Genomic DNA, 26,874 nt, shown 5'->3' on the forward strand with positions numbered 1-26,874 from the left:
AATATACTTTACAGTTTATGAGTCAGAGTGACACAAAGTGACTTAGCGCCGGTGGTTGTATCAGTTTGTTTATTTTTTGTCTCAAATCGCCCTCCAGACGGATTCTAACCCAGAATGCATTTTGACAAAGTCTTTGAAAAGCGGCGCGGCTAATTCAAGATGGCGGAGATGGACCAGCTGTTAGACGAGAGTGGGTAACAACACACCATACTGTCAGTTTTACAGTGTGAACAAGCAGCGAATCTATTATAAAAAAGATAAACAGCAGGCGGAAACCCGATAGCACCGTTCATACGGCAAATATTGTAGGTTTTGGGTTGACTTTATAAGCCGCGTTTGGATGTAGAAACCGGTCTACTGCTTGCTAGCACCACGAGCTAACTATAGCTAATACAGCAGTTGAAGAAGTTACTTTAGCTCAACTGGGTAAACGAATCCCGTTAGCTTAGCTGTGAGCTAACCGCTGCTAACCTTATAAATAGAGCTACAATAACAATAGGACTACCGCAGCTAATGACTCTGTGTTTGAGTAATCAGGCTTAGTTTTCCTCATCTTTCTCCCTGGAAATGTATTTTCTTACCATAAGGTTTGTTAGCGCTTGTTACATGGTTACGCGATTGTTGTTATCATTTATTGGTTTGGCTTTTTACACTGAAATAACGGATCTAAATAAATTTAATGTAATTAGATATGACCTTCAGTTCGTGGTAACATCAGCTCGCTTCACCATGTCTGGTGTTGCCTGTCAAGCTGATGTTTCGACCCGTGTTTGACAGCTGAAACTTGGGAGGAAAGGCCTCTAACTCAACCTATCTGACCGATCCGAACGTCATTTTGGTTCTTTGATAGCATAAGTAATATTAGCATTTTACTCAAACATGGAGATATCTGATTTCCTACATTTGTTGATGAAATGACATTTGTTTTAGCTGTTAATAATGCTAATTGATACTGATGTTGCACAATTTCCCATCTTCCTTAGGCTCCTCTGCAGAGGCCCTGGTCAGTTTAAAAGGTACTTAGTCTGTTTATTTTTAATTTGCTCTTTGTACTGTTAAAATGATCTGGATTTAGATTTTTCGTAAACTATGTTTTTATCATTAAAAACATGAACGTTGATTAGGTCAGAGCCATATATGTATTAAACTCCTGGATAAAAGTGGTTAGTATTCCTAAGCCCCTCACACACATGAAGCTGTGTATTACCCTCATAATACCAAGCTTATGACCTGCACTGCCTGCATGTTTTTACAAAATAAAGTCAGCAGTTCGTGCTTTCTTTCTAGTAATAAAAACAGCACAAACTTGGTCAGAAAGCATATTAAATTTATGTGGATTGTGTTCACAATTTATTGTACAAATCCATCTTTTTACAGAGGGCAGCTTGTCTAACACTCTGAATGAGAAGAACAGTTTCACTAGAGCTCACAACACCAGAGGACGCCATTCATCTGTCACAATGGACGTGGTAAAACGATGATCACTTTTATCATGACTAATTAAGATGAACTAGAAACGCATTTATTATTGTTTGGAAAGCTACAATTACATAAGATTTGTATATTTGTCATAAAAAGTTTGAATAAATATTAATAATGGACTTTCTTGAAGACACTTTGGAGGCATAATTGAGATTTGTCGAGAAACAGTTCTATAAAAAAAATATCGATTCTTCTGAGAAAACTTAATTTTTGTGTCTTCAGCCTACAAGGAGCTCTAAGAGAAGCCGTTTGTTTCGGGAGGAAGATGAATCGCCGCAGCAGCGTCCCTCTTCCAGGTCCCCTCGGAGGAGCCAAAGGGTCTCCACTACACCACAGGTACAAACGCCAAAGTTTTCACGGGGTCTCAAAATCATTAAAAGTGCTTGATAGTACAAATTATTACTCAAGAGTATCTTTTTTTTTTGTAAAACCAGGAAGTGAAAGAGTTGTTCTGTGCATGTGTGTGCTGTTCATGCACGTAAGATGCAGGAAAATCTTAAGCTTTTGAAACTGCTGTAACGTTTATTTGGCGAAGGTGTAAGGACCATAGAACTCCACTCAATAAGGTTGTTATACATAGGATGGTCTTTCTGCTTTTCTTTTCTAAAGTGTGTGTAAAATGCTGACTTGTGACATTTAATCATGACTTAATGGTTGCTTTTGGGGACGTTTATGATCATAAAATTTGTTTGTAGTTGCACCAAAACAGTTTGGGGTGTTGGTGCATTCAAGGAAGAGGAGATGAACTTGGTTGACCTGTTCTGCAGTATTATATTGACATACTGCCCTCTAAAGCAACATTTTAGTGGATTTTATTGGGAACATTGGTTCATTCATTCCAAATAGTTTGTTTAAAGGCATATTTTACAACTTCTTCATATTTTTAAATCATTTTCTTGAGCCGATATGTGCTAAAATGACCTTTTACAGGGTTAATAAAATGTCACTCAGACCCCACCGCCTCTATGGCCAGAAAATCACACTTGCAACTTCAGTTTCCGGTCCCTTTTGGACCTTGTAAAGTTGAGCTGACATGCCAGTGCTGCAGTCTGCTTCCAGCATGTTGAACACAGCTGATTTGTTTGATTTAGTGATGAACCGCTTCTGTTTAAACTAATGAAGGCTGAGGACACGTTTCACGCATTAGATTAAGCTGTAAAAAGATGAACGCACAGTAGTAATGTGACGTTCATGAACAAATCGAATCTTTTGAACACGTTTTCAAAGTGAACAGTGAGAGCCGAGTTCCTGTAGAGTAGAGGTGTGAATCTTCACTTGTCTCTCGATTCAATTCGATTCGATATCCCGATGCGTCACGATTATTTCATATTGATTTGTTTTCATCGATGAATTGAAGATGTCAGATAATTGCTTTTTATTTTTTATCAAAAGCGTAATTGACACAACCTGCCGTCCCCCAAAAGCTCTCCATTCACAACAGTTAAGGACGAAACATTTTAAACATTTAAGAAGATTTAACAAAGTAAAACAATCTGTTTCCTGGTTCAACACCACGCCTCAGGCTGAGAAAAACACGCTTTGCAAAAACTCACAAAATCTAAAAAAGTACTGAAAACCTACAGGACACATAATGTAATAATAAAATCCATAATGGGTTCATAAATGAGTGTTTAATGTCTCTGAGCAGCTCTAGAGTCAAATATTTATGCTGCAGTTCAAGTCTGTCAGAAATGACACCAAATGAAATGTTTGACTTAGTTTATTTTATTTGAACCCAGTGGTTCATTTCTGAAATGTTGGAGCAGGAATCAAGTTCTGTTTGATGCAGAAAATAATAAAACATCAAACTAATTATACACTTCCAATAATATTTAAGATGTGTGTTTTATTCTTGCTGATAATAACACCAGCAGAAGGCTGTGGGCTGGATTAGGATTAAATTACCCAGCTGATGGATCTCCTTCACTAACCAGCTAACTACAAACCTTTCCACTAAGCTGTCCTGTGGGACCCTCACCATGTAACCCTCCATGCTGTCTCTGGAGGAGCAGGTAGAAGACAAGATCTCCTGTAACTTAAAATGAACCAAAGCTTCCTCCCAGTTTCTCTTTAAGCTGAATTTAACATCATTTTATCTTCATGAAACAAAAGAATTAAGTGGAACAAGAACTTCTATCTTCTATTTCGCTCTCCTTTTAACTTCTCCGTGTCCCTAAATTAAAGAGACAGACGACCACGCTGCAGCCGCCATCACTGACCCCGCCCCCTCCCCAAGACCGGATCTCCCAGCATCACAACACTCGGTCTGACTGAGCGCTTCCAGGAGAAACAATAATTAAATTATGAAAATAATTATGCGTGTTTGGAGCATCGGTTTGGAGGAGCGTCCTCCGATCCTCTCTCTTGTGTGAGCAGACAGTGTCTCTCTCTCTCTCTCTCAGTCGTTGATCGAGCGAGCGGAGCGCGCCGCATGACGACCCGCTCAATTAACATAATTCGCAGCCCAATTCCAACAGAACCGGTTGGGCTGATTCGGTCTCAGGTTACAACTCTAGCGTTCAGCCCTGCAGTACCACATTAAGGCGGAACCACTTGGTAAATGTGGAGGACGCTCACTGACAGATTTGGATGCTGCGCTGGTGCTGCCGTTAAAACAAAACTACATTCCACCATAATCGATTATGGCGTACTCTTCTACGACGCAGAATCGTTTATGTCCGCATCCCGATGCATCGATTATTTGATTATTTTCCTCAGCTCTACTGTAGAGAGCCGTTCATCTTGTCTTGTGGTAACGAACGTCCCCGAAAGTCGGCAAAGCGCGCTCGCTTAACCCCCTTCCACCGCTGCAACCATGTTGCTCTTATCACACACAAACACACACGCTCTGATGGCTTCGCTTCATTCAAAGGAGCCAGTCTTTTGAACGGCTCTTTGAGGTAAATGACCGACTAAAGAATGACTGCCATGAAATGCCATAAATCTCATCACTAACGCACAGTGAGAAGAGTTTCACTTTTGGACACCAGGGGGTGCTAAAAGCAAGCCAAAACTACATAGTTTCCCTTTAATTGCATCATTGATTTTTGTGTTTATGGCCTCATGGCTCTTGTGTATCTGCATGTGCATTGATGGTTGTCTTGCATTTGTCTCTGCAGAAGTTTTCAAACATCATGACACCAGATAAGAAGGCTTCACAGAAAATAGGGCTGAGATTGAGAAACCTCCTTAAACTACCCAAAGCTCACAAATGGTGCATCTATGAATGGTTCTATTCCAATATCGACAGGTAACGTCTCACTTTGGAAGATGTTGGTCATTTACACACAGACATATTTGAGTTGGTCTGTTTTATTCTCCAGGTACATTTATAGTAACTTAAGTCAACCTAGATGTACAAAACAATTTAGTTCACGAGTTAATGTCTTGTTTAATTGCACTTTCAAAATAAATTTGTTGTTTTTTCTTCCAGACCTTTGTTTGAAGGTGACAATGAGTTCTGCTTGTGCCTCAAGGAGTCTTTTCCCAATTTGAAAACAAGAAAATTGACCAGAGTTGAGTGGGGAACCATCAGGAGGCTGATGGGAAAACCTCGACGGTACGCGGTGGTCTCTACGTTTGTTGTTCCCCGTGTGTTTCACCTGAATGTTGAAGCCTCAGATCAAAGCCGGTCGATGTTACAGTTCTGGTTCTGTCGACACATCCAGGTGTTCATCGGCTTTCTTTGCTGAAGAGAGAACCGCGCTGAGGCAGAAGCGGCAAAAAATGCGCCTTTTGCAGCAGAGGAAACTGTCAGATGTGTCAAATTGCAAAGACCTTCCTGATGAAATTCCTCTGCCACTCATCATAGGGACAAAAGTCACTGGTAAGATCACCAGTTTCACATGTACTGATGATTCTGCAACATTTTATATGACTTGTTTAAAAAAAGTCTATAGAAAATCCTTTCCACTAATGAAATTATAGAAACAGAGTAAGTGTCTGCTAGTTTGTAGTTTTCACAAATGATCTGTCTTGTTCACGAGTGAGGGAAAGATGGAACGAGAGATCGATAGGCGGATTGGTGCTGCATCTGCAGCGATGCAAGCGCTGTACCGGTCTGTCGTGGTGAGGAGAGAGCTGAGCCAGAAGCCCAAGCTATAGATTTATCAGTCGATCTACATTCCCATCCTCGTCTTCTCACCTTCTCAGTGGCCTAGTGGTAGTGTCGGCCCTGGGACTGGGAGATCAGGGTTCAAATCCCGGTCGGGTCATACCAAAGACTTTAAAATTGGGACCCAATGCCACCCTGCTTGACACTCAGCTTTTAGGGGTTGGATTGGGGGGGGGGGGGGTTAACCCACCAAAGAGTTCTCTAGCCACTGCTGCAGCTCACTGCTCCCCACGGGGATGGGTCGGATGCGGAGATGTATTTCACCAGTATGTGATGATTAATGGGATTTTGCAGGGATACAAGCAGCAAAAAAAAAAAAAAATCTATGCAGGGTGTCTGGGTTTTTACAAAATAATGCCGTCATTCTGCCACAACCCCCGTGGCGTCATCAGGGACCCTTAGATTGTTTATAGGTGGTCAGACTGTGGTGGTAATGTGGCACCATTGTGTCTTTTTTTATAAAAGTTTAGGTGATGGCAGCATGAAGGAGGTATGGGGCGATCTCTGAGATGCCGCAGATTTCTGTTTATCTTGAACATAACTTGCTTTTTATTGCGAATGAAGCCACGATCGTTTTTTTAACAACCCGCTCCTAAAGTGTTCTATCCTCCACAGTCCATGTGCAGTCTCCGGTGATCTGAGCTTCAGCTCTAACCGAAAGAAGCTCATGTTTGCCATCTCAGCTGATTTTGTTCAAAAAGCAAAACTTACTGCCCGTGTTTACTAGAGCTGAGGAAAATAATCAAATAATTGATGCATCAGGATGCGGACATAAACGATTCTGCATCGTAAAAGAGTACGCCATAATTGATTAGAGTGGAATGTAGCTTTGTTTTAATGGCAGCACCAGCGCAGCATCCAAATCTGTCAGAGTGAGCGTCATCCACATTTACCAAGTGGTTCCGCCTTAATGTGGTACTGCAGGGCTGAGCGCTAGAGTTGTAACCTGAGACCAAATCAGCCCGACTGGTTCTGTTGGATTTGGGCCGTAAATTAAGTTAATTGAGCGGGTCGTCATGCGACGCGCTCCGCTCGCTCGCACAGCAACTGAGAGAGAGAGAGAGAGAGAGAGAGAGAGACTGTCTGCTCACACACAAGAGAGAGGATCGGAGGACGCTCCTCCAAACCGATGCTCCAAACACGCATAATTATTTTCATAATTTAATTATTGTTTCTCCTGGAAGCGCTCAGTCAGACCGAGTGTTGTGATGCTGGGAGATCCGGTCTTGGGGAGGGGGCGGTGTCAGTGATGGCGGCTGCAGCGTGGTCGTCTGTCTCTTTAATTTAGGGACACGGAGAAGTTAAAAGGAGAGCGAAATAGAAGATAGAAGTTCTTGTTCCACTTAATTCTTTTGTTTCATGAAGATAAACTGATGTTAAATTCATCTTAAAGAGAAACTGGGAGGAAGCTTTGGTTCATTTTAAGTTACAGGAGATCTTGTCTTCTACCTGCTCCTCCAGAGACAGCATGGAGGGTCACATGGTGAGGGTCCCACAGGACAGCTTAGTGGAAAGGTTTGTAGTTAGCTGGTTAGTGAAAGAGATCCATCAGCTGGGTAATTTAATCCTAATCCAGCCCACAGCCTTCTGCTGGTGTTATTATCAGCAAGAATAAAACACACATCTTAAATATTATTGGAGTGTAGAATTTGTTTGATGTTTTATTATTTTCTGCATCAAACAGAACTTGATTCCTGCTCCAACATTTCAGAAATGAACCACTGGGTTCAAATAAAATAAACTAAGTCAAAGATTTCATTTGGTGTTATTTCTGACAGACTTGAACTGCAGCATAAATATTTGACTCTAGAGCTGCTCAGAGACATTAAACACTCATATATGAACCCATTATGGATTTTATTATTACATTATGTGTCCTGTAGGTTTTCAGTACTTTTTTAGATTTTGTGAGTTTTTGCAAAGCGTGTTTTTCTCAGCCTGAGGCGTGGTGTTGAACCAGGAAACAGATTGTTTTACTTTGTTAAATCTTCTTAAATGTTTAAAATGTTTCGTCCTTAACTGTTGTGAATGGAGAGCTTTTGAGGGATGGCAGGTTGTGTCAATTACGTTTTTGATAAAAAAAAATAAAAAGGAATTATCCGACATCTTCAATTCATCGATGAAAACAAATCAATATGAAATAATCGTGACGCATCGGGATATCGAATCGAATTGAATCGTTGACCCAATAATCGTAATCGTAATCGAATCGGGAGACAAGTGAAGATTCACATCTCTAGTGTTTACTTTCATTTTCAATATATTTGCTGGCCGGAGCTTCCTCAGTTGCGCTATGGCGCAACAGCCGTTTATAAGACAGACCATTACCGCAATATTACTACCAAGCAAGGCAGAACGGATACTGCAAAATTTGCGCAACGCCATGCCAGCATGGCGCGTTTTTAAGACACACCATTGTGATGACATCATGCCAATTTGCCGGCACTGTGTGTCTTGTAAAAATGGCTTTAGAGATAAGGTGAGAAGCTCTGTCATCCGGGAGGGGCTCGGAGGAGACACGCTGCTGCTCCACATCAAGATGAGCCAGTTGAGGTGGCATCTGATTAGGATGCCTCCTGGACGCCTCCTTGGTGAGGTTTGGAGACATGTTCAACCAGGAGGAGACCCAAAGAAAGACCCAGGACATGCTGGAGGGACTATCACTCTCGGCTGGCCAGGGAACTTATTCCTCAGGAGGAACTGGCCCATGTTGCTGGTGAGAGAGTCTTGGCCTCTCTGCTTAGGCGTTTGCCCCCACGACCCAACTCTGGAAAAGCGGATAAAAATGAACGAATGGATGGATAAATCTGTGTTTTCATCCATATTTAAAATATAGTTCTGTAATGAATTAGATTACGCGTATAAGGCGTGGGATTCCATAGGAAATATGAAATCCACCTTACGGATCTGTGAGTTATTTACACCAGAAGATTGGAACTTTTTATTGCAGGGATTAGATAACTGCTTCGTATTCACTGAGACAACAGAAGAGAGAGAGTCAAGTTTAAAAGTTAAGAATTTTATTACTAACAAATGAAACTAGACTGACTTTAAAACTTAATGTATGGTGTAACTAAAGTGGATGCGACGGTGAATGGATGACGTGTGATGTAATCAGAACCAGCAAATCTGAAGAAGCAATTGGTTCTGACAGGAACTGAAGGTGATGTCTTCACATTAAGCTTTGGTTAGGAGGTCCATAAACACATGAGACACCATCATGTCGGTCTACATACCCTTCTGGAAGTCCTCTGTAGATCCGGAATGTCGATGTCTTAGCTTGACCCTCTCTGGAACCAAGCCAGTAGGAAAAGCAGCGGTTCCGACCAGACCAGTCTGTGAGATACTTCCGGGTACACAACAGTTTGTTGGCGTCTGGTGAGACCCAAGCCTGGGTCTTGATGGTTCAGCTTTTATTCTGAAAGGAACTGTTGCCGCAGTTAGTATAGCGACGAATTTTTATTTTCAGCTTGTCGTTGTTCTTTCAGTTAAAGAGTTTAGATCAGGATTGGCCACTCCGTCACTTTCTCTGGAACACTTTGAACTGGCGTTAGAGCTGATGTGGCATAGTTTTATACTTCAGATGTTATGGTTTATTGTCAAATGAAAAATTACCAAACACCATCAAAACCACGCCTCCGTCAGATCTGTAAGATTCTGATTGGATCAGTGAAAGTAATGTGTTATGTCTTTTTAACGCTACGTGAAATGAGTCCTGTTGGAACACTTAAAGTCACAGTACCTTTATATTCTATAGGATTATAATAAGGTAATTAATATTTTGATTTCACAGGTCGGTCACATCTTATTTATTGACTAACACTTTGATGGATTAGCTTTATTAAAATAGAGTTCTTTGATTAATTAAAAGAAAAGAGTTCATTCTTCATTCTTCTGTTGAGCTGTAAATAAGCAGGTTAGAAGGAATGCATGAGACCTTGAGTTATATCTCATGCAGACTAGTCTTGAGCAAAGAAGGGAAAAAAACAGTCATTCCGTTCCGTTACAGTTCAATTACCCAATCACAAAGCACTTTTTTTGTCCCAACAGCTCGCCTCCGAGGTGACCACGATGGCCTCTTCACGGGGCAGATCGATGCCGTTGACACCAGTGCTGCAACCTATCGTGTCACATTTGACCGCAGTGGCCTAGGAACTCACACAGTGCCTGATTATGAAGTCTTGGTAAGCCCAATAACTTCTCGTGTTGCCATGGTAACAACTGTGTTGGACTAACACAGTATTAATTGCAGAACTCAAAAGATTTGGAATCACTGTGTAGTATTCGCACATTTTTTTGTCTGTCAGAGCAACGAACCCAACGAGACCATGCCCATCTCAGCCTTTGCACAGAAGCATCGGTCAACACGGTACATTCAGAACCTCATGACTCCTCCCAGAGGGCCCTACCCGTCGGTTACCACCCCCGTTCACATGGTAGCGTACAAAACACACCTTGAGAACATTTGCAGTTTTCAGTGGAGATGAATCACTTCCATTTGTTTTTGCCAACAGGACAACGATCCACTTATGAGCGCTTCACCATGGAGGAACAAGCTTCCTGGTTCTGAGGGAGATACCCTGGGAGGATTTCCTGTTAAATTCCTGGTCCAAGTCGTAAGGGTTTCCTGTCACATGGATCACATCTTAAAAAATCAGCGTTTTCTTTTCCCAACACTCTTCTTTTTTTCTGTTTTTTGCAGACGAGGTTGTCTAAAATCCTCATGATCAAAAAGGAACACATCAAGCATTTAAAAGGGATGAACACAGAAGCTGAGAAACTGGTGAAACTCATAATTCATAGTTACTCAAATCAACTTAGATCCTTCTAAAATGCATTTAGCAACCCTGACTTGGCTCGATGTGTGCTTTGTGTATTCAGAAGTCGTACTCGTTGCCCATTGACCTGGATTTTCAGAAGCGATATGCTACCACTGTGCTGGAGCTCGAGCAGCTCAATAAAGATCTGAACAAAGTTCTTCATGAAGTTCAGCAGTTCTGTTGTGACGTAAGTCAAAGGATACACTTTCTTACCCTCAAGCAGTCTGCCAGCTGTGCTGATTTTTTATTTTTATGTTTTTGTGTCCAGCTCGCTCCGGACCAGGGCATGGTCCCAGCCGACCATCCCACGGAGCTGCGGCGGCGTTGTGAAGAAGAGGCCCAGCAGATGGTGCAGCAGAGTGGGACAAATCCCAGCCTCACACACCTCATCTCCCGCCTGACCGCTCTACTCCTACAGATAAAGGTAGAGGAGTCTCCTCTCGTTTTACACGCCCTCAGGTTACACAACATGTTACAGAATCATGCTAAATGCACTCATCTCCATTGGTTGTTTCAGTGTCTGGCAGATGGAGGAGACCTGAATTCATTTGAGTTTAAATCTTTAACAGACTCCCTTAACGACATCAAAGCTTCGATAGATCCCTCCAACCTCAGGTAAACTGTCGAACTGTCATCCACTTTCAACAGTGTAATATGTGTGTGTTTTTAAGGTGTGGTACACTGAAAACCCATTTTTTAATGATTACTTCTGATTGTATTTGGCCACTGTGAGTTTTTCATGCAGGCTGAACATGATAATAGTCTCCTACACCTATCTCCTGCATTAGCTTCTGATAGAAAATAGAAGGTGAAACTAGGATTTGAAAAACCTGACAGATCTTCGTCACACTGTCACTTAACATTCATGGACTCGACCATCTTCACTCACGACGGGGAAGGCTGTTGTTGTTTTAGCGTTCAGGAAACAGCAGATATTGTCTTAACTAGTAGAAGCTAACTATTAGCATTAGCAGCTTCACCACACAGCAGAAGCTCCTCCTGGCTTGTGTCATTTGTGGAGCTAAAACATCCACGTTGCAGAGAAAAGAGTTGCATTGCTGTTTGCTAGTCTGAGGCAAAATGTCCAAATATCAGGAAATAAGACTCCAGATCTTGCTGTCTGAAGCTTAGCTGTGTTGTGGGTAACCTCTAGTTCCTAGAAATGGTGCACAGGTATATCACCCTCCACTAAAGCTTGGTATGCTTGACGCATTCACTTTCCGCTTGGTGATGCGGCTCGCGGATGGAACACGCTTCACAACTTGCAGCATTTATGGTTCATGTGGCTTGTCTCTGCGGTGAGCCAATATTCTCCCAAACTGTAGGGGGCAGCATGGAGCTCTACAGCATGCATCCAACACTACACCATAGTAGAAGTAGAAATTACTGTTTACAACATGGCATTCCAGCATTTTTAACAGCGTCCTCGTCTTTTCCGACAGTGCGAGCTATTTCTCTCCAAGAATTATTAACAACATGTTGATCACTGTGATCTTTGAGAGCTGAATCATACAAATGTCTGTATTTACGAACCTCTGCCATACTAGTTCTTGCCGGTCCGCCATGTTTTTCCGCGTCCGACCGTCCGCGTGGTTAGAAAATTTCCTAGGTGCGCGTTGCGGAAAGTTTGGGCCGTGCGGAGGCGCAGTGGAGGGGCGTGGTTGTTAAAATGATGCAATTTCGCCTCGCGGAGCAGTGCGGACCTCGCGGACGCATCACGCATAAACCAACCTTTACAAGGCATTCATTCCTACTAGAGACCACTGCAAATGTACTGATTAAATGAGTGTTCTACACCTTTAACTGTTTTTTTCTTGTTTTTCTAGTTGCTTTCAGAATAATGTTGAGATCCATGTGGCACACATCCAGAGTGGCCTGAGTCAGCTGGGCAACCTGCATGCATTTGCTGCCAACAACACCAATGCAGTCTGAGTACATGCACCTCCCTTAAACACACGCGGGTACATGCATATAGAAGTGCAGCCCTTTAACACTGAGATGGTGCTTTTACTCGAACTGGGGTAAATGAGTTTCAATGGAATTCTGCCCAGAATCCTGAGGTTCCGGACTAAACGGAGCCATGCTGTCATGTATTTTATCCACCGCTTTAAAGTATGACAATGTTTGTGCAACCAACTGACCACCGTCCTGAAACAGTCTTTACCTACTCGTCTCTGTCTGCCACAATCTACATGTTCATAGTCACATTATTTATTGGTTCCTTGTGCCAAACATGGATTCTAATCGTTTTTATTGTTCATATTTATTTATATTGGTAGATGTGTGTGGTTCTAAAAAAATAATATCCCACGTTTCCCCCCATGTGTGTTCTGTTCTGTTGCTCCACTGTTTGTAAGCACAAGGGGAAGCTAAAGAATGTTTTATAAAGCTGTTTATTGTAGATATTTGTAAAATGTCTCTGAGTACAGGACTGTTGTTAACATTTCTGCTACGTACTCAGAAATGTGTGGGTTTATAATTTTGTGAGCACTGAAAAAGGAAAAAAATGTATTTTTCTAAAGAACTATTGGGTTTTGATGCCTTTTAATGCTGAAGATCTTAGTACTCCCAGATTTGGCATGGCTTCAGTATACACACACACACACACACACACACACACACACACACACACACACACACACTTCAAGTTATAGGACTTTGCTAGAAAATCTCCTTTTTCAGTTTTGTAAAGTTGTAAATGAGTGTGTCTGTATATAAATGTTTCCTTTGTTTTATATTAAACGTAATATTGCAACACCGGTTTTGGTTGTCTACGTTTATTCACAAATAGATTGTAGATCGTACAAATTAACAGGTTTGTTATTTATTTAAGTGTCAAACATCTTTATTACAATGAAATAAATACTGGTTTTAGTCGTTCTCATGGAAAACAAACCTCACATAAAGCTACCAAAGTCAGCCATGACCTCGTTCTCCCACTCAGAATTAGAATCAATGGCGTCCTCTTCTTCTGTGGTTTGGATCGGGGAGAAGTGACCAACGCTTTCCGCAGCTCTCGGCTGTGAATACTGCATTTGGCATCCGTCGTCTTCTGGGGAAAACCTGTGGAAGTTACTTTGGGTCAGAATGGGAGGAATCACAACTTTCATCTCTGGTCCAATGGTTTTATTTGGTGGGAAGTTTTCATACTCCATCAGAACCTTTGAGTCCTGGTCACCCGTTATGTTGGCATCCATCTTTGGATAAAAATGGACGCTAGAGCTTGGGATTGGGATTGTCAGGCTGGGTTTGCTTTGCTGCGTCTGCTCGGTCGTCACTCTGCTTCTGTTTTTGTCGTAGATGCAGGAAAACTGGGGGTGTGCAAAGCTGCTGGGTTTGGTTGGAGGAGCGGTCCTGTTGTCCTCGGCGCTGTGGTACATTGTTGGCCTGAAACTGTTGTTCCCTCCAAAAGCTCCTATCCTTTGCATCTCTGTGGCAGGGCTGCTGTTGTGAACTGTAAAAATATCAAAAGCAATATTAGTTTTTACCTTTCTTCATTGCATAGACTTACATTTTTAATTAGACAAATGGGAGGGAAAGTAAAGCAGAAAAGTGGATAGTGACAAATAAATATACCATTTTCTTGGTGACCCATTCTCATGTGGAGTTGAGCAACAGGATCAGCTGTTGGTGCTTTGGATGCCTTTCCGGGGGCTGATGTACCAACCTGACGACGAGACTTTGCCCTTCTGTTCTGAAACCACACCTAAGATGACGAACACATCAACATTTTTTATTGTACTGTAGCTGTTGAACTGTCTTCATGGATACAAAAGCTGTATTTACCTGAATTCTGGCCTCTTGCAGCCCAGTCAGGGCCCCCAGTTGCTCTCTTAGGTAGATGTCAGGGTATTTGATGTTGGAGTAAAAGTTTTCCAGCACTTGGAGTTGCTCTTGAGTGAAATTGGTCCTCTTTCTTCTGTGGGTTTGGACCACATTGATCTTTGACTTCGGAGGAGAACCTCCAAAGTCTGAAACAAAACCGGGCAAATGCGTAAAATACGCACAGCTCCAAGATATTCCCAGAAACAAGATTTATTTTAAAGTTTAAAGTAAGATCGCCTCTAACCTGAATCCATCGTGTTCTGATGGTGTCCTCCTTGGGACATCAGGAAGGAGTTCAGATCCCCAGCGCGCGTGGTCCCATGAACCGCAGACATGATCCTCCACCAGCGACTGACTGAGATCGAGAGCCGCGTGCTCATTTGAATTAAATCCTCCCGCGATCAAAGGCGATGCACGTGTGAATGGGCCGACCATCGAGGTTGACTCGCACCGCGCAGCCGCCTCAGACGTCTGCGGGCCCGCCGAGGTGTGAAGGCATCACACCTGGAGCTGTGGAGAGGCAGCGTGTCTGTTTGGAGAAGTTTGAATGGCAGCTGGGCTCAATACACATCATCGGGGGGGAAAAAACAAAACATCTGAAATGAGAGAAGCAGTAATGGACCCAACCGGAAACGGTCTGGACATTAAGAAAGTTCAAAGGTTTTCAGGGTCAGAATCTTTGACGTTATAAAAATCTGCAGCCTTTTAAATTTGCAAACAGAGAAAATACAAAGAAATCCAGTAAATTCTGTATTTAAAGAGAGATAGGCATATAAAATCCTGGGGGGGGGGGGGCTTCAATCATTTTAGAACATTAAAAAAAAGTCAGTAATTGTGTTGTTTTCTATAGCTTGATCAGTCATCTATTAACTGTCAATAATATCTCAAACTAATAGAGAAAAGGCTTATTCAAGGATTTCCCAATTAGGTAATTAATTTCACTGCAGGGGCACTGGTTAAACACAAAATGTAAAAGATTAGCAACAATTTTCATTTTCACTTAATTTATAAAGCCCCTTCCGCAACCTTATGCATTGTCCAGCCCAAGGTGCTGGACAATGCAACAAGCAACAACAAGTACAACATTATGAAATAGCCATAAAACCTGATAAAAAAGGCCACATTTCACGCAGGACAATGAAGCCACACTGTTGGAAAGCCATGACATAAATTTGCGTCTTTAAATGGGACTTAAAACCAGCAAGGAAGGTGACTGGCACACGTTAAAGGCAAATCATTCCATAGCCTCAGAGCCAACGCCAAGAGCGCAACCCTGATTTGCGCTTTGAATGTGGAACTTCCAGCAGCTCCTTATCAGCCGAGCAGAGGGCTGGTCTGTTCGAAAGGCTAGCCAAGTACGAATGAGCAGTTCCCTGAAGAGCCTACACCAGAGTTATCACCTTGAATTTCACCCTGAAGTGCACTGGGAGCCAGTGTAGATATTTCAGCACAGGAGTAATGTGCTCCCTGCATGTCGTGCCTGTCAGGAACCGAGCAGCCGAGTTCTGGGCTAATTGTAGTTGTGCCACCGCACCCGGGCCGGCATATTCTATTCTGAATTGGACCCAAGCATGAGTGACAGGCACCAGGTGAACTCTCACAGCAGCTTAATTCTAGCCAAGTGCTGTAGGTTAAAGAAGCATGATCGTACAACATGGTAAATATACATGTCAAACTTGAGGCCAGAATCCATTTTCACACCTAAATTGGTAACAGTGCTCTTCACATAGCATTTATAAAGTTTTACCTTTTCCAGCTATTTCTGAATTTATCCATCTATACTTCACTGTCCAAAAATGGCTCCTATATTTATATTTAAACATGAAAATACTCCTTCTAGGCATGCTCTCAGGTTTACACTTCCTGCACCTTTCAGTGGCAACAAAATTCATCTGAATACACAAATCTATGTTTTAACTTAACCTGCAGGGGAAGGGTGTTGTTACTGTTGTCTTTATTTAAATCGAGGGGGATCTGGATCAGGTCGAGACTAATGCCGTCCCTTTTGTTTGGACAGGATTAGCAATAGAAAGTGGTAAGAGCTGATAGCAATTTATTTAGGCTCTTTTTGAGGTTTTATCTACATATTTTACATTATTCAGCTCTAAATGTGGCTGAGTCACTGACGTTACATATTTGGCAACACATTTATGAGACATAAAAACACTTTTTCAAATTGTCTTCATGTTGCTGGAATACGACAAAATTGCAGGAGTGCCCTATGTGATAAAGAAAGAACATGAGTGAAACAAAACAGAACACGTGTGTTATAAAGAACGTATTTTACCAATGTTACCTGAAAGAGTCTGGATCCTATACATCTACATCGGTGCTTATTTGATCCCACCTGCAGTTTAGTTCAGGTGGATGAGGTTGCTGGTTGGGTCGTTCACAGCTCGACGGGTCATTGTGTCTGAAAGGCTCGGATGGGTATTGGCTGCAGGACATGGCATGTTGCTATGCTAAAATCAAAGTGTTATAGTTCCTGCTCTGATGGTGAGAAATCCCCCTGAAAGCTGCGGCACACCAAATAAACATATCACTCTTCCTATGCTAATTTATAGGGAAGGAGCAAGACCAGGAAAAATCACAAGGTCAGCAATGCAATTGCAGAATTCCAATAGACATTTACTTTTACTTTCCCATTTTTATCCCATAGAGATAGAAAGTAGATGCACTGTGTTATCTAGGTTCTGTTAAAACAAACAACTGCAGCTCAAATGTGGATTACCAGCCGTTTCCAGTAAGCAGCAGCCTCTGAATCTCAAAAACAAACACATGTTCACACATTAAAGACTCAGTCAACAGTCTGACCTCGCCGTTATTTATTTACTTTATTCAGCAGACTTTATTTTCCACAAAGGTTTACAAAGATATGTTGAAATGCCCTCTGTCATCAGGGCAGCCTTGTGTATATTTAAGTGGCCTCTTATGTATGGGAAACCAAGTGTAAGTTGCTGGTGCAAATTATTTAGCAGACATTTTTTGGATATTTGGCTAATTTTTCTTACATCTACCAACTTTCATCACATTTAAAATAATGTTTAAATGTCATAATTTCAGCTAATCTAAATGCTACATCTAATAGATTTCTATTAAACATTAGTTTAGCATTTATATTTAGGTTTAGATTAAACTTGTAGGTACTTTTTACATTTAGATTTAACATGTGCCCTTATCGTTTCTATTTAAGTTTAGATTTAGATTTAACATTTATATTTAACATTCTGATTTAGATAGACATTTAAATTTAGATTATTATTACATATGGATTAGCTGAAATTTTGTGACATTTAAACATTATTTTAAATGTGATGAAAGTTTCTAAATGTAGAAAAAAAAGACCTAAATATAAAAAAAATATCTGCCAATCATTTGCACCTGCAATTTACATTTGGTATTCCATACTTGAGGCGGTGCTGCAGTCTTTTCTTCAGTTACTTGCCTACATTTTCAAACAAATCACACACCCATATGTAAAAACACAAAAGAGGTAGGAATACATGTTGGATTTAGACAGTAAGGGATGCAAAGCAGAAATAAAACCATACAAATGGAATTGTTTTTTGTTTTAAGGTCTTTAATCACTTTCAGATGTTTTATGTGAAACTGTAATTCATTTTATTTTGTACATGCTTTGTGATCACTTCGTAGTTGTGTCACAAATTATGTCTCATTTTGGTAGTTTTTGAGGTCCTTTTATGTGAGTTTAAATATATTTTTATTTACTCCAGGGTTATTTTGAGGTTAACTTGCTACATTTTACCTTTATTAAAGTAATTTTTAAAACCTTTTATCCAGTAATCTATCTTTGGAGTCACTTTTTACCAGTCTAATGTAATGTGAAATTTCCCATTTAAAATGGTTTGTATTCCTTTAAAAATATGTTCACTTCTAATCTTTTTTTGTGGTCTATTTCTGTGTGTGTGTGTGTGTGTGTGTGTGTGTGTGTGTGTGTGTGTGTGTGTGTGTGTGTGTGTGTGTGTGTGTGTGTGTGTGTGTGTGTGTGTATGTGTGTGTGTGTGTGTTTTAATGTATTTCTTTGGGCAGTATTACTGCTGGTGTGTTCGTCTGGCTCTCTCTTTCCTGTCCTTTTAACTCCCAGCCGTTGGAGACAGATGGCTGCCCATCCTGGGGCTAGTTCTGGAGGTTTGTTAAGATCATTTTTCATCACCACTTTAGCTCAACATGGGGACGGAATCCAAATGAAGGTATATTGCAATCAATTTGGCATAGCTTTAATTTACTAAATCAGGTTATTCTGAATTGCATAATAGTTACGTTAAATTGGGCAACATTTACCTGGGTCTTATTTGTTCAAGTTGTAGCAGAAAATATTTGGAATGAATTGGGTGAATTGAATCACATATTGAATAGGACAGGGCTTTTTGTGTAGATGTCTTATATATTGTTTTATTCTGATATATTTATACTTAGCCTATGTAATAATCAGAAAAGCCCATTGTTGTGATGCAGTTCTATAAAAATAAAGGATTAAATTGACTGTTTTTTCTTGTTTTTGTATATTTGTGCCGATTCATTAAATACATCCAATTTATTAAAGAAATTAAATAAATATGTACTAGACACAAATAAATAAATAAATAAATAAATAAATAAATAAATAAATAAATAAGTCCCAGGTTGAGTCTGGTCCACGTCACTTTTTAAATGGAGATAAAACGGAACTTCCGGCAGGTTTAACCGGAAGTAGGTACGTGGCCGCTTCAGCTGACAGTCTACATGATGGCGACAGAGGTTCAGAGCGGCGACCTCAACAGCGCTACGTCCAGCCGGCTCGAAGTTTCCATCGATGGCCTCACCCTCAGTCCAGACCCGGAGGGCGAGGAGAGCCAGGTCCAGGAGCCGAACCCCGTCCCGTCGGAATCAGAGACCGATACGCCGGGTGCCGATGGGGGCGAAGATGGAGAGAAATCTGCCATGGAAAGGAAATGGGGCTTTCCTTTACAGGAGCTGTACGGAATGGCTCTTAAATTTTTTAAAGGTATTTTATGTTTTTAGAAACCTTAATGAGTCCGGTCCGAATGGAGAGCTAGTGTTTAAAATGGTTGTTGCATTCTGAGGCCATTTTTTCTCGTGCTGGTTGGTGTTTAAGGTTAGCATGTTGCTAACACTAGCTGCTAACTGTCACCACCAGTCGCTTTACATTAGCTTTCAAACATGTTAGCTAGCTATGAATGGGTTAAACGCATTTTAAACGCTCGAGTAGCTTTTATTCACGCACGCGTGTCTTTGACACGTTGTCATTCATTTCATTTGCAAAACAATTTTCTTACATCCGTGTATCCAAACACAACTAATGTGAACGATCCATCCAAAATTAACTTTGTCATCACGTAGTTGGCCATCATTAGTAAGTAGTCTGATACTTACTTTCCCTCCCTACACAAAAAGGTATAACATATATGCTACTGAATATGCCTCCCGTTTTAAATTCCTCAAAAGTCACATGATCGTATTTTGCTAGATAAACAGTCGTCGTGTGCAGATCCTTCAAAGGGATCGCTGCTACTTTGACTCAGAGCTGTTTTTACTACTTCACAATGCTTCTGGCGGCGGCACAAACAGGTTTGGGGCTTGTTGCTACTCTGCACATTAGAAATCTCTGCTTTGCATTTCCTGCTGGTGTGTCAGGTAAGGGTGAGGTGTCGTTGTTTACCTACCTGAGCTTAAATCTCCTACTTCAACGTAGTTTAGCAGAACTTTCTGACACTGGGATTCAACCGTTCCTGATTTGGGGGTGTAACATTGGATTTTAAAGAAAGAAGAGGGGGGCGGTTACACTCATTTTAAATTATATTTCATGTTTTTTTTACTCAGTCATTTTGCTTTACAAGTTTTTTTTATTGCAAAATTCTGGTGCATGGTGGAGTGTGGCTGGACCTTCATAAGCAAACGAATTTCCACCATATTTCTGCTCTTTGCTCATAGATAAAGACGGCAAAGCCTTCCACCCAACTTATGAAGAGAAACTCCGACTGGTGGCCCTCCACAAACAAGTCCTACTGGGCCCTTATAATCCCGATGCTTCACCAGAAGTCGGCTTCTTCGATGTCTTGGGAAATGACCGCAGGTAACCCCAGCCAACAGCTTTAGTTTATTTATTTTAATACTTTTTTACGAAAATAAATTATATTGTATTGTATTTATGTTCATGTTCTGGCTGCAGGAAAGAGTGGGCTTCCCTAGGAAGCATGGAGAAAGAAGAGGCTATGGTGGAGTTTGTCAAGTTACTAAACCAGTGCTGTAACCTGTTCGCTCCTTATGTCATATCACACAAGATCGAGAGGGAAGAGCAAGAGAGGAAAAGGTAGAGCATGGATTTAACCAGATCTCCTCTGTCTGGTTAGACGAGTGGCGAACCCTTCAAGAAAATAAAATAGAATTTCTGAAACGTTTCCTTGTTTTTTGTTTAGTTTTTAAGCAAAATGCGTTTGTTCTGTTTTTAGGAAAGAAGAGGAGGAGCGATTAAGGTTAGAGGAGGAGGAGAGGGAGCGACAAAGGCAGGAAGAAGAGAGACGGAGACTTGAAGAGGAGGAAAGGCTGAGACGAGAGGAGGAGGAGAGGAGACTAGCAGAGGAGGAGAGGCTGCGGATCGAGCAGCAGAAGTACGTGTTGTTGAGATGTTTGTGTAAAATCAGCTCTAAACATTAGCTTGCTATCTGTTGTCACAAGGCCATTGATTTGATTTCTTCTGAGTTTAGAAGCTTTGAGATTCTGTGTGAAGTGGGTCGCTTCAGGAGTAGTGGTGCGACGGATCAAAAAGCTCACGGTTCAGATCATAGCTTTGCTCACTCGTTATTTTATAGAACACTCAGTGCAACATTTTCGCTCAATTTGCAACTTGCCATAAAAGCAGGAGTTACAGAGATGTCCTATTGCTGATTAAATGTTAAAATGGCTTGCCCACTGCATGTGAAAACATTGCTAAACGTACTGCGCGGCAATTAGCCACCATTACAGCGGATGAGTTCCTTTCCACCGGCATTTCCTGTGAACTTGTGTGACTGATGTAAACCGATTAGAACGTAACCCACAGACATGTTTTTTTACGCATGCGGCTGTTTTTCTTCTTGTTTATTATTGTGTGTGTGTGAACGTCTGAAATCACGTGTGGTGTTGCAATCCTCCCATGATTTCATGACGTCACAGGTTCAGCTGCGTGGAACGCTTTCACTCCCGTTTCACATCAGAATTGCTCCCGGTCGGGAACGAGCTCGCGGGTAGAACGACGCCATCGCGTTACGCGACTGCTTTCACGGCCAGTGGAAAGCAGGGGTCGGACTGGAGGCGTGTGAGCGTGTTAATTTTCGCCGTTTTCATTGTATTTTACAGGAGAGCCAAAATGCTCCCATACGTGTGCCCTAAGCAAGGCAGGAGGTTTTGCCAGCTCCTCGCCGCCTCCGTGACCGCCGGCGTGTGTTTCTCCTTTGAACTGAACTGGTAGCGCCTCCGTCCTCCGCGTGACCAGTTCGCGAACCGCGTGCGTGCCGAACAGTAGAGAGCGATCCGTACGGATCAATGATGATCCGTTGCAGCCCTGTTCAGGAGCGTCCGCATGAGGCTGAAACAACCTCCTGCTCTATTCCTTGGATGTTCCCAAGTTAACCCTTCTGTTACTTTAACCAGACAACAGATCATGGCGGCGCTGAATGCTCAGACAGCAGTGCAGTTCCAGCAGTACGCTGCACAGCAGTACCCCAATAGCCCGGAGCAACAGCTGAGCCTTATCCGGCAGCTTCAGGAGCAGCACTACCAGCAGTACATGCAGCAGCTTTACCAGGTCCAGCTGGCCCAGCAGCAGGTAGGACGTCGGCTCACAGCGGCTCACATTCCACGGATTTGATTCTAGTCTTATAATCCATACTTGATTGATGGATATTTATAATAGTGACTGGCCAAATGCACCATAAAGGTTAACTTTTCTATTTAATTAGATCCATGAGATTCTTGTGCCACCTTTTTCTTGTCCCAGGCGGCCTTACAGAAGCAGCATCAGGCCGATTCAGGGATGCAGGTGGATTCTAACGGCCGGGAGCCTTTTTCTGCCTCAGCAGCTGGACACCTGAGTTCTGCTTCACCACTCAACAGCGAGGAAGCTCCCACGGTCAACGGAGGTCAGTCAGACTCCTACTCGGAGAGCATGGATCGGGAGCCTGAGCCGGCAGAGGAGGTCTCAGAAAACGGGCCTTTATTAGGTCTGTGACTTTGTCGCTTTCTGAATCCTGGAAGTAAATAAAAGGATTAAATGTTTTTGATTGCATCAGTGAAACGTTTCCTTCTCTTTGGCCCCAGCAGACTCCCCACCAGTTATAGCGGCTCCTTCGATGTGGACACGGCCACAGATCAAGGACTTCAAGGAGAAGATCCGCCAGGATCCCGACAGCGTGATCACGGTGGGGCGTGGCGAGGTGGTCACAGTGCGCGTTCCCACCCATGAAGAAGGATCTTACCTGTTCTGGGAGTTTGCCACAGACTATTACGACATCGGCTTTGGGGTGTTCTTTGAGTGGACAGATACTGCTTCTGCTTCAGTCAGCGTGCATGTGTCAGAGTCCAGTGAAGAAGATGAGGAGGAAGAAGGTAATGGGTTTCAAGAAGACACGTGGATTAGGGTTTACTTAAAGCAACGTTTCCATAGGAAGATCCAGTGGGTTGGTCTTTTTCTCAACACATGTGGTTCTTGTGCCCACAGGAGATCCCTCCAACGAAGAGGAGAAGGCAAAGAAGGAGTCAGGGAAGCCCCACATGGATGAGATTGTGCCGGTTTACCGGCGGGACTGTCACGAAGAGGTTTACGCCGGCAGCCACCAGTACCCCGGCCGCGGAGTCTACCTACTCAAGTTTGACAACTCGTATTCGCTCTGGCGCTCCAAGAGTGTTTACTACAGAGTCTACTACACCAGATAAGCCTGAAAAAAGATACGGGAGGGCCAAGAGAGATGTGTGTGTGTGTGTTCGCGCGCGCGTGTGTGTGTGTGTGTGTGAAGGGAGAATTGATTCATTATGGACATCAACCACAAGAGGGGACACATCTGGAGCCCCTTTATGAAGATTGGATTACTATTTGAGGCGTGTGTGTGTGCATGTGTGTCTACAAACATCTTTAAACCCCCGAGAGAAGAGTGTGTATTGCTGTCCTAAAGTCACTACCTGTCCTTCCTGCACACACACACACACACCAAGCTGTACGATTGTCCTTAACTTGCATTTGACTACTCAACCCCCCCCCGGGGCTCCTCTTCTGGACCAGGCTTGGCCCGGCCCAGTCCAACAAGGCTTCGTGGCTGCTTGTGCCCTGACTGATTCTCACAACCAACTGGCTGGAAACTTGGGAATGTCCGACACTGTGAGCCACCGAAGCAGTGGTTGTTCGTCCTGTAAGAACACAGAAAGTGTAGGAAATGAAGTGATGCTGCAGATGTGCTTCATAACACTACGCCTTTCACACACGCCCGCTTGGTCTTTGCTTTATTCTGAAACATCTGTCCACTCAAGCATTCTGTGTTTTTGTGGTGAGTCGTTTGTGTGTTCTGTTCTTTAAACGACATACTCGCATAAAGTTACGAGGAGGAGAAACTGGTCTGTTTGGGCTTTCCTGCACATAAATATTCACCTTTATGAGTTAAATCTGACCTGACAGGCAGCAGAAGTTGGAAAAAGCTCTGCAAGTTTTTATGAAGTACAGTCTAGAAGTCATTTATTGACTCGGTCAGCTGCGCGTGTTCTTTTAAACGTCAGTTCTCACCACAAAAATGACTCTCGGAGGGATTTAGGTTATCTGATGTATCTGTGGGGTTCTGGCATGCTAGTGACACTCGCCAATAGATTTTTGTGGGTCATGACTCACTGTTACGTTTGTGCATTGTTCTGGAATCCATAAAACGAATCACTGTTCCATTTCTTTTATTTTTTTGGTTCTTCCTGCCATGATTTGCCTCATGTTCTCAGTCATCATCTGTTATTGTGAGTGAACTGGCCTTTTCCTGATCCAGACGCCATCGCCATTTGTCTCATTTGTGCATCTCGTGTGTTACCTGTTCTGCGTGAACCGATTTCTAAACGATTTGGGGGGGAGGGGAGAAATTGTTTCTTTCGTCTCTTAATAAAATCTAGCTTTTTTTTTGTATACATGTAGTATAATTCCTACACACCTGGTTCTGATTTGGGATTATTTTCAACATCTATCTTAATAACCCACTTCCATTACCTTCCTACTCCACAGTCGTGGTTTCTGTTTCTGTTCATGAATTGGTTTGATTCGTTCAAGCCTTGTATGTAAATATTCTATAAACAGGTTTATGTACAGGGGTTTTCAGGTATGGAAGAAGGCTGTGGTTCTGCAAATTAACTTGCACTGTATTATAAGGTGAAAGAGTTTTGTTTTACCCCGTGACTCATTAAAGGTATGAAACCGTAAGACCTGATTGGTATGACACTTTTTTTTTTGTATTTTTGATTATTTCAGAACTTGTAAATTGCAAAAATCTTTTTGGGCGTATATTTAATCTTGATTAAACGTTTCTTCCTCTCTGGAGCGGTTTGCTTTGTTATTTTAACTTGTAACTGCATTGTGGTGTTTTTTTTAAAATATATTTGGTAGAATATATTTAGCAGTACATCAAGTCTAAATTGCCTTAATCAGACTGTTTTCTTCCTGTTATGTATAGGTTTCAGTTTTATTATTTTTAACCAAAGTAGGTAATGTGAAGAATGCAAGGAAACCAATAAAAACCTCCAGCTCACTTGTCATGAAAAGCATCCCAACTGCATAAAGTGACGTTTAAATCATCAACATTGAGCTGTTCACAGATGTGCCTGCATATAGAATGGTTTCTTTATAAATTGTTCAATCAAAGTTAACCCTTTGATGCATTAATTATGAAATCTTCAACCATGATTTTTAAACAATTTTTTTCATTCGTCTTTAGGTGTGAATGAAACAAATTTCAACAAATATTTTTTGTAAAATTTTATAATTTACAAATAATTTATTACATGTCCATCTCAGTGGGCAGCGTGCATTCTGAGCATGAAATATGTTGGCTTGGCTTACTGAAGTCCAAACGGAGGGGCTCAAATGCAATAAAGTTTTCAACAGCTGTGCTTAAAAGCAAAAACAAATAACAATTTTGAGTACCTGTCCACTGTAGTGACCATTATGCATCAAAGGGTTAAAATTAGAACTGGAAGCTGAATTTTTGGTCTAACTTACTTTATTCTTTTTGTTTTCTATGATTATTTACTAATAGATACACCTTTTGCTTAATTTAAGCTTTTATTTGCATTCTGTTTGTGGCTTCTTGGCCTCTGGAAGTTAAACTGGTTCTGACCCTTCTCCTTGGAGTCAGCTCTGCAGACGCATTGGTTTGGTGTAGTGACGCGCCATCTTGTGGTCTACCTGGGGTACTACACCTCCTGGTGGCTCTTGACGAAGGCTCCATGACGTGAGTGGGGCATGGAGAGAGGGAAGACGATCTTTTCCACAGGTCTCTGTGATCCACTGGCTGCCCCGGTGAGAGCTGAGAAAGATCTCACGGGATTATAAAATAATAAAACCGCCTGCTATCTGAACCATTGCGTCCTCATTAGGGTCATAGGAAGCTGTTGCTTGTCTTCAGTGGCTGTCCAGCAAGAGACTGAGAACTCCCTGGACAGGTCACTCTCTCACACCTTGGGACAATTAGAGTCTCCAGACATGACCCATACCCTTCTTGGTGTGAGACAACATGTTTTCAACCATGCAGCCCCAAGATGCATTCAAAACATGTTAAATTGCATGCTATATTCCTGCTTCTGCTGGCTATTTTTGCCAGGTCTCCCTTGAAAATACGTTTTTGATCTCAAAGGGATCATTTTAAAAAAATGTTAAAAAATAGCTCCTTTGAAACTGTGAACAATTTAATTGAATATCTTTGGTGTGTTCTTGCTGTGTTGAAATTCCAATTCCATCTTCTTTTCAAAACACAGGTTTTATTTACCTGCAACGTTTCGTTTGCGGCTGCAAACTTCGTCAGGCTGACCTTTCTGTGTTTTAAAAAGAACTAAAAGATGGAATTTAATTGAATTTATTCCTCCTGGTTTGCATTTTTGTGTCCAACACTGCACTTTTTTAAAAGTATTTTTGTTTATTCTTACTCATTTTAAAGGCTTGCTTTCCATGAGACATAATCAGTGTATCATTCAATGAAAAAGTGACTTCTTTTTATTTTATTTTAAATCTGATACCAAAACATAAAAGGCCTTGTTTTTCCACACTTTAATTTTAGGATTAGAAGTCACATTTGGTATAAAAAAATCATACATCTCCTAGCCCTAGTGTTGGCCTCACGCTGCTTTCCTGTTGAACACATTTTCTGCTGAGGGAAGGACAAACACGGATCTTACTCATGTGTGACAGGATGCTCAACTTTGCTTTGATTGATTTTCCATGATGTGTCTCAACAATAGATTTCATCAGCCTTTTAGCAATTTAACCTGTTGCCACACAACAAATCTTCACTTGGAAGGAAGTGAAAGTTGGAAGATTTCCAGTTTGCTGAGTAATGAGAAAACTGACTTTCATGGGTAGAAACCATCGGTAGAAACTCGGTTTTGGTCAAGTTGTAGAGT

General features: G+C 41.8%; 3 protein-coding genes across 7 annotated transcripts; 2 read left to right on the forward strand and 1 right to left on the reverse strand.

The window, feature by feature from the left end:
* Positions 1 to 93: 93 nt before the first annotated feature.
* Positions 94 to 12,514, forward strand: lin9 (lin-9 DREAM MuvB core complex component). Of its 3 annotated transcripts, none has more exons than XM_015947321.3 (15): positions 94 to 190; positions 984 to 1,016; positions 1,378 to 1,469; positions 1,705 to 1,818; positions 4,602 to 4,732; positions 4,916 to 5,041; positions 5,151 to 5,308; positions 9,647 to 9,780; positions 9,904 to 10,032; positions 10,111 to 10,212; positions 10,299 to 10,379; positions 10,478 to 10,603; positions 10,685 to 10,840; positions 10,934 to 11,031; positions 12,243 to 12,514. In XM_015947321.3, the coding sequence occupies exons 1-15, from the start codon at positions 160 to 162 to the stop codon at positions 12,346 to 12,348; spliced, it is 1,617 nt and encodes a 538-aa protein (XP_015802807.1). In that variant the 5' UTR covers positions 94 to 159; the 3' UTR covers positions 12,349 to 12,514. The 3 variants fall into 3 exon arrangements, with proteins under 3 accessions (XP_015802807.1, XP_070399339.1, XP_015802808.1); XM_070543238.1 differs by having other exon boundaries at positions 176 to 194; XM_015947322.3 differs by lacking the exon at positions 94 to 190 and adding an exon at positions 523 to 587.
* Positions 12,515 to 13,177: 663 nt separating this feature from the next.
* mixl1 (Mix paired-like homeobox) lies at positions 13,178 to 14,724 on the reverse strand. Of its 3 annotated transcripts, none has more exons than XM_054747957.2 (5): positions 14,486 to 14,724; positions 14,203 to 14,387; positions 13,993 to 14,122; positions 13,578 to 13,870; positions 13,178 to 13,479 (listed from the first exon to the last, which is right to left on the reverse strand). In XM_054747957.2, the coding sequence occupies exons 1-5, from the start codon at positions 14,619 to 14,621 to the stop codon at positions 13,369 to 13,371; spliced, it is 855 nt and encodes a 284-aa protein (XP_054603932.2). In that variant the 5' UTR covers positions 14,622 to 14,724; the 3' UTR covers positions 13,178 to 13,368. The 3 variants fall into 3 exon arrangements, with proteins under 3 accessions (XP_054603932.2, XP_054603931.2, XP_015802809.3); XM_054747956.2 differs by having other exon boundaries at positions 13,567 to 13,870; XM_015947323.3 differs by having other exon boundaries at positions 13,178 to 13,870.
* Positions 14,725 to 18,941: 4,217 nt separating this feature from the next.
* acbd3 (acyl-Coenzyme A binding domain containing 3) lies at positions 18,942 to 23,381 on the forward strand. The gene is made up of 8 exons (XM_015947325.3): positions 18,942 to 19,246; positions 20,194 to 20,335; positions 20,432 to 20,572; positions 20,712 to 20,870; positions 21,892 to 22,066; positions 22,238 to 22,460; positions 22,561 to 22,845; positions 22,958 to 23,381. The coding sequence occupies exons 1-8, from the start codon at positions 18,985 to 18,987 to the stop codon at positions 23,170 to 23,172; spliced, it is 1,602 nt and encodes a 533-aa protein (XP_015802811.3). The 5' UTR covers positions 18,942 to 18,984; the 3' UTR covers positions 23,173 to 23,381.
* Positions 23,382 to 26,874: the final 3,493 nt, after the last annotated feature.

Source organism: Nothobranchius furzeri, chromosome 2, assembly GCF_043380555.1.
Source record: "Nothobranchius furzeri strain GRZ-AD chromosome 2, NfurGRZ-RIMD1, whole genome shotgun sequence".
Taxonomy (NCBI): Eukaryota; Metazoa; Chordata; class Actinopteri; order Cyprinodontiformes; family Nothobranchiidae; genus Nothobranchius; species Nothobranchius furzeri.

Bases quoted from the DNA above. Each gene is read 5' to 3' on its own strand.
- lin9 (XM_015947321.3), top strand. From the start codon at position 160: ATGGCGGAGATGGACCAGCTGTTAGACGAGA. The intron at 191-983 runs GTGGGTAACAAC...CATCTTCCTTAG, and splicing joins GGACCAGCTGTTAGACGAGA to GCTCCTCTGCAGAGGCCCTG. The intron at 1,470-1,704 runs GTAAAACGATGA...TTGTGTCTTCAG, and splicing joins CATCTGTCACAATGGACGTG to CCTACAAGGAGCTCTAAGAG.
- mixl1 (XM_015947323.3), bottom strand. From the start codon at position 14,621: ATGAGCACGCGGCTCTCGATCTCAGTCAGTCGCTGGTGGAGGATCATG. The intron at 14,123-14,202 runs GTAAATACAGCT...TCGTCATCTTAG, and splicing joins TGCAAGAGGCCAGAATTCAG to GTGTGGTTTCAGAACAGAAG. The intron at 13,871-13,992 runs GTATATTTATTT...ATATTTTTACAG, and splicing joins AATGGGTCACCAAGAAAATG to TTCACAACAGCAGCCCTGCC.
- acbd3 (XM_015947325.3), top strand. From the start codon at position 18,985: ATGATGGCGACAGAGGTTCAGAGCGGCGACCTCAACAGCGCTACGTCC. The intron at 19,247-20,193 runs GTATTTTATGTT...CTTTGCTCATAG, and splicing joins GGCTCTTAAATTTTTTAAAG to ATAAAGACGGCAAAGCCTTC. The intron at 22,067-22,237 runs GTAGGACGTCGG...TTCTTGTCCCAG, and splicing joins TCCAGCTGGCCCAGCAGCAG to GCGGCCTTACAGAAGCAGCA.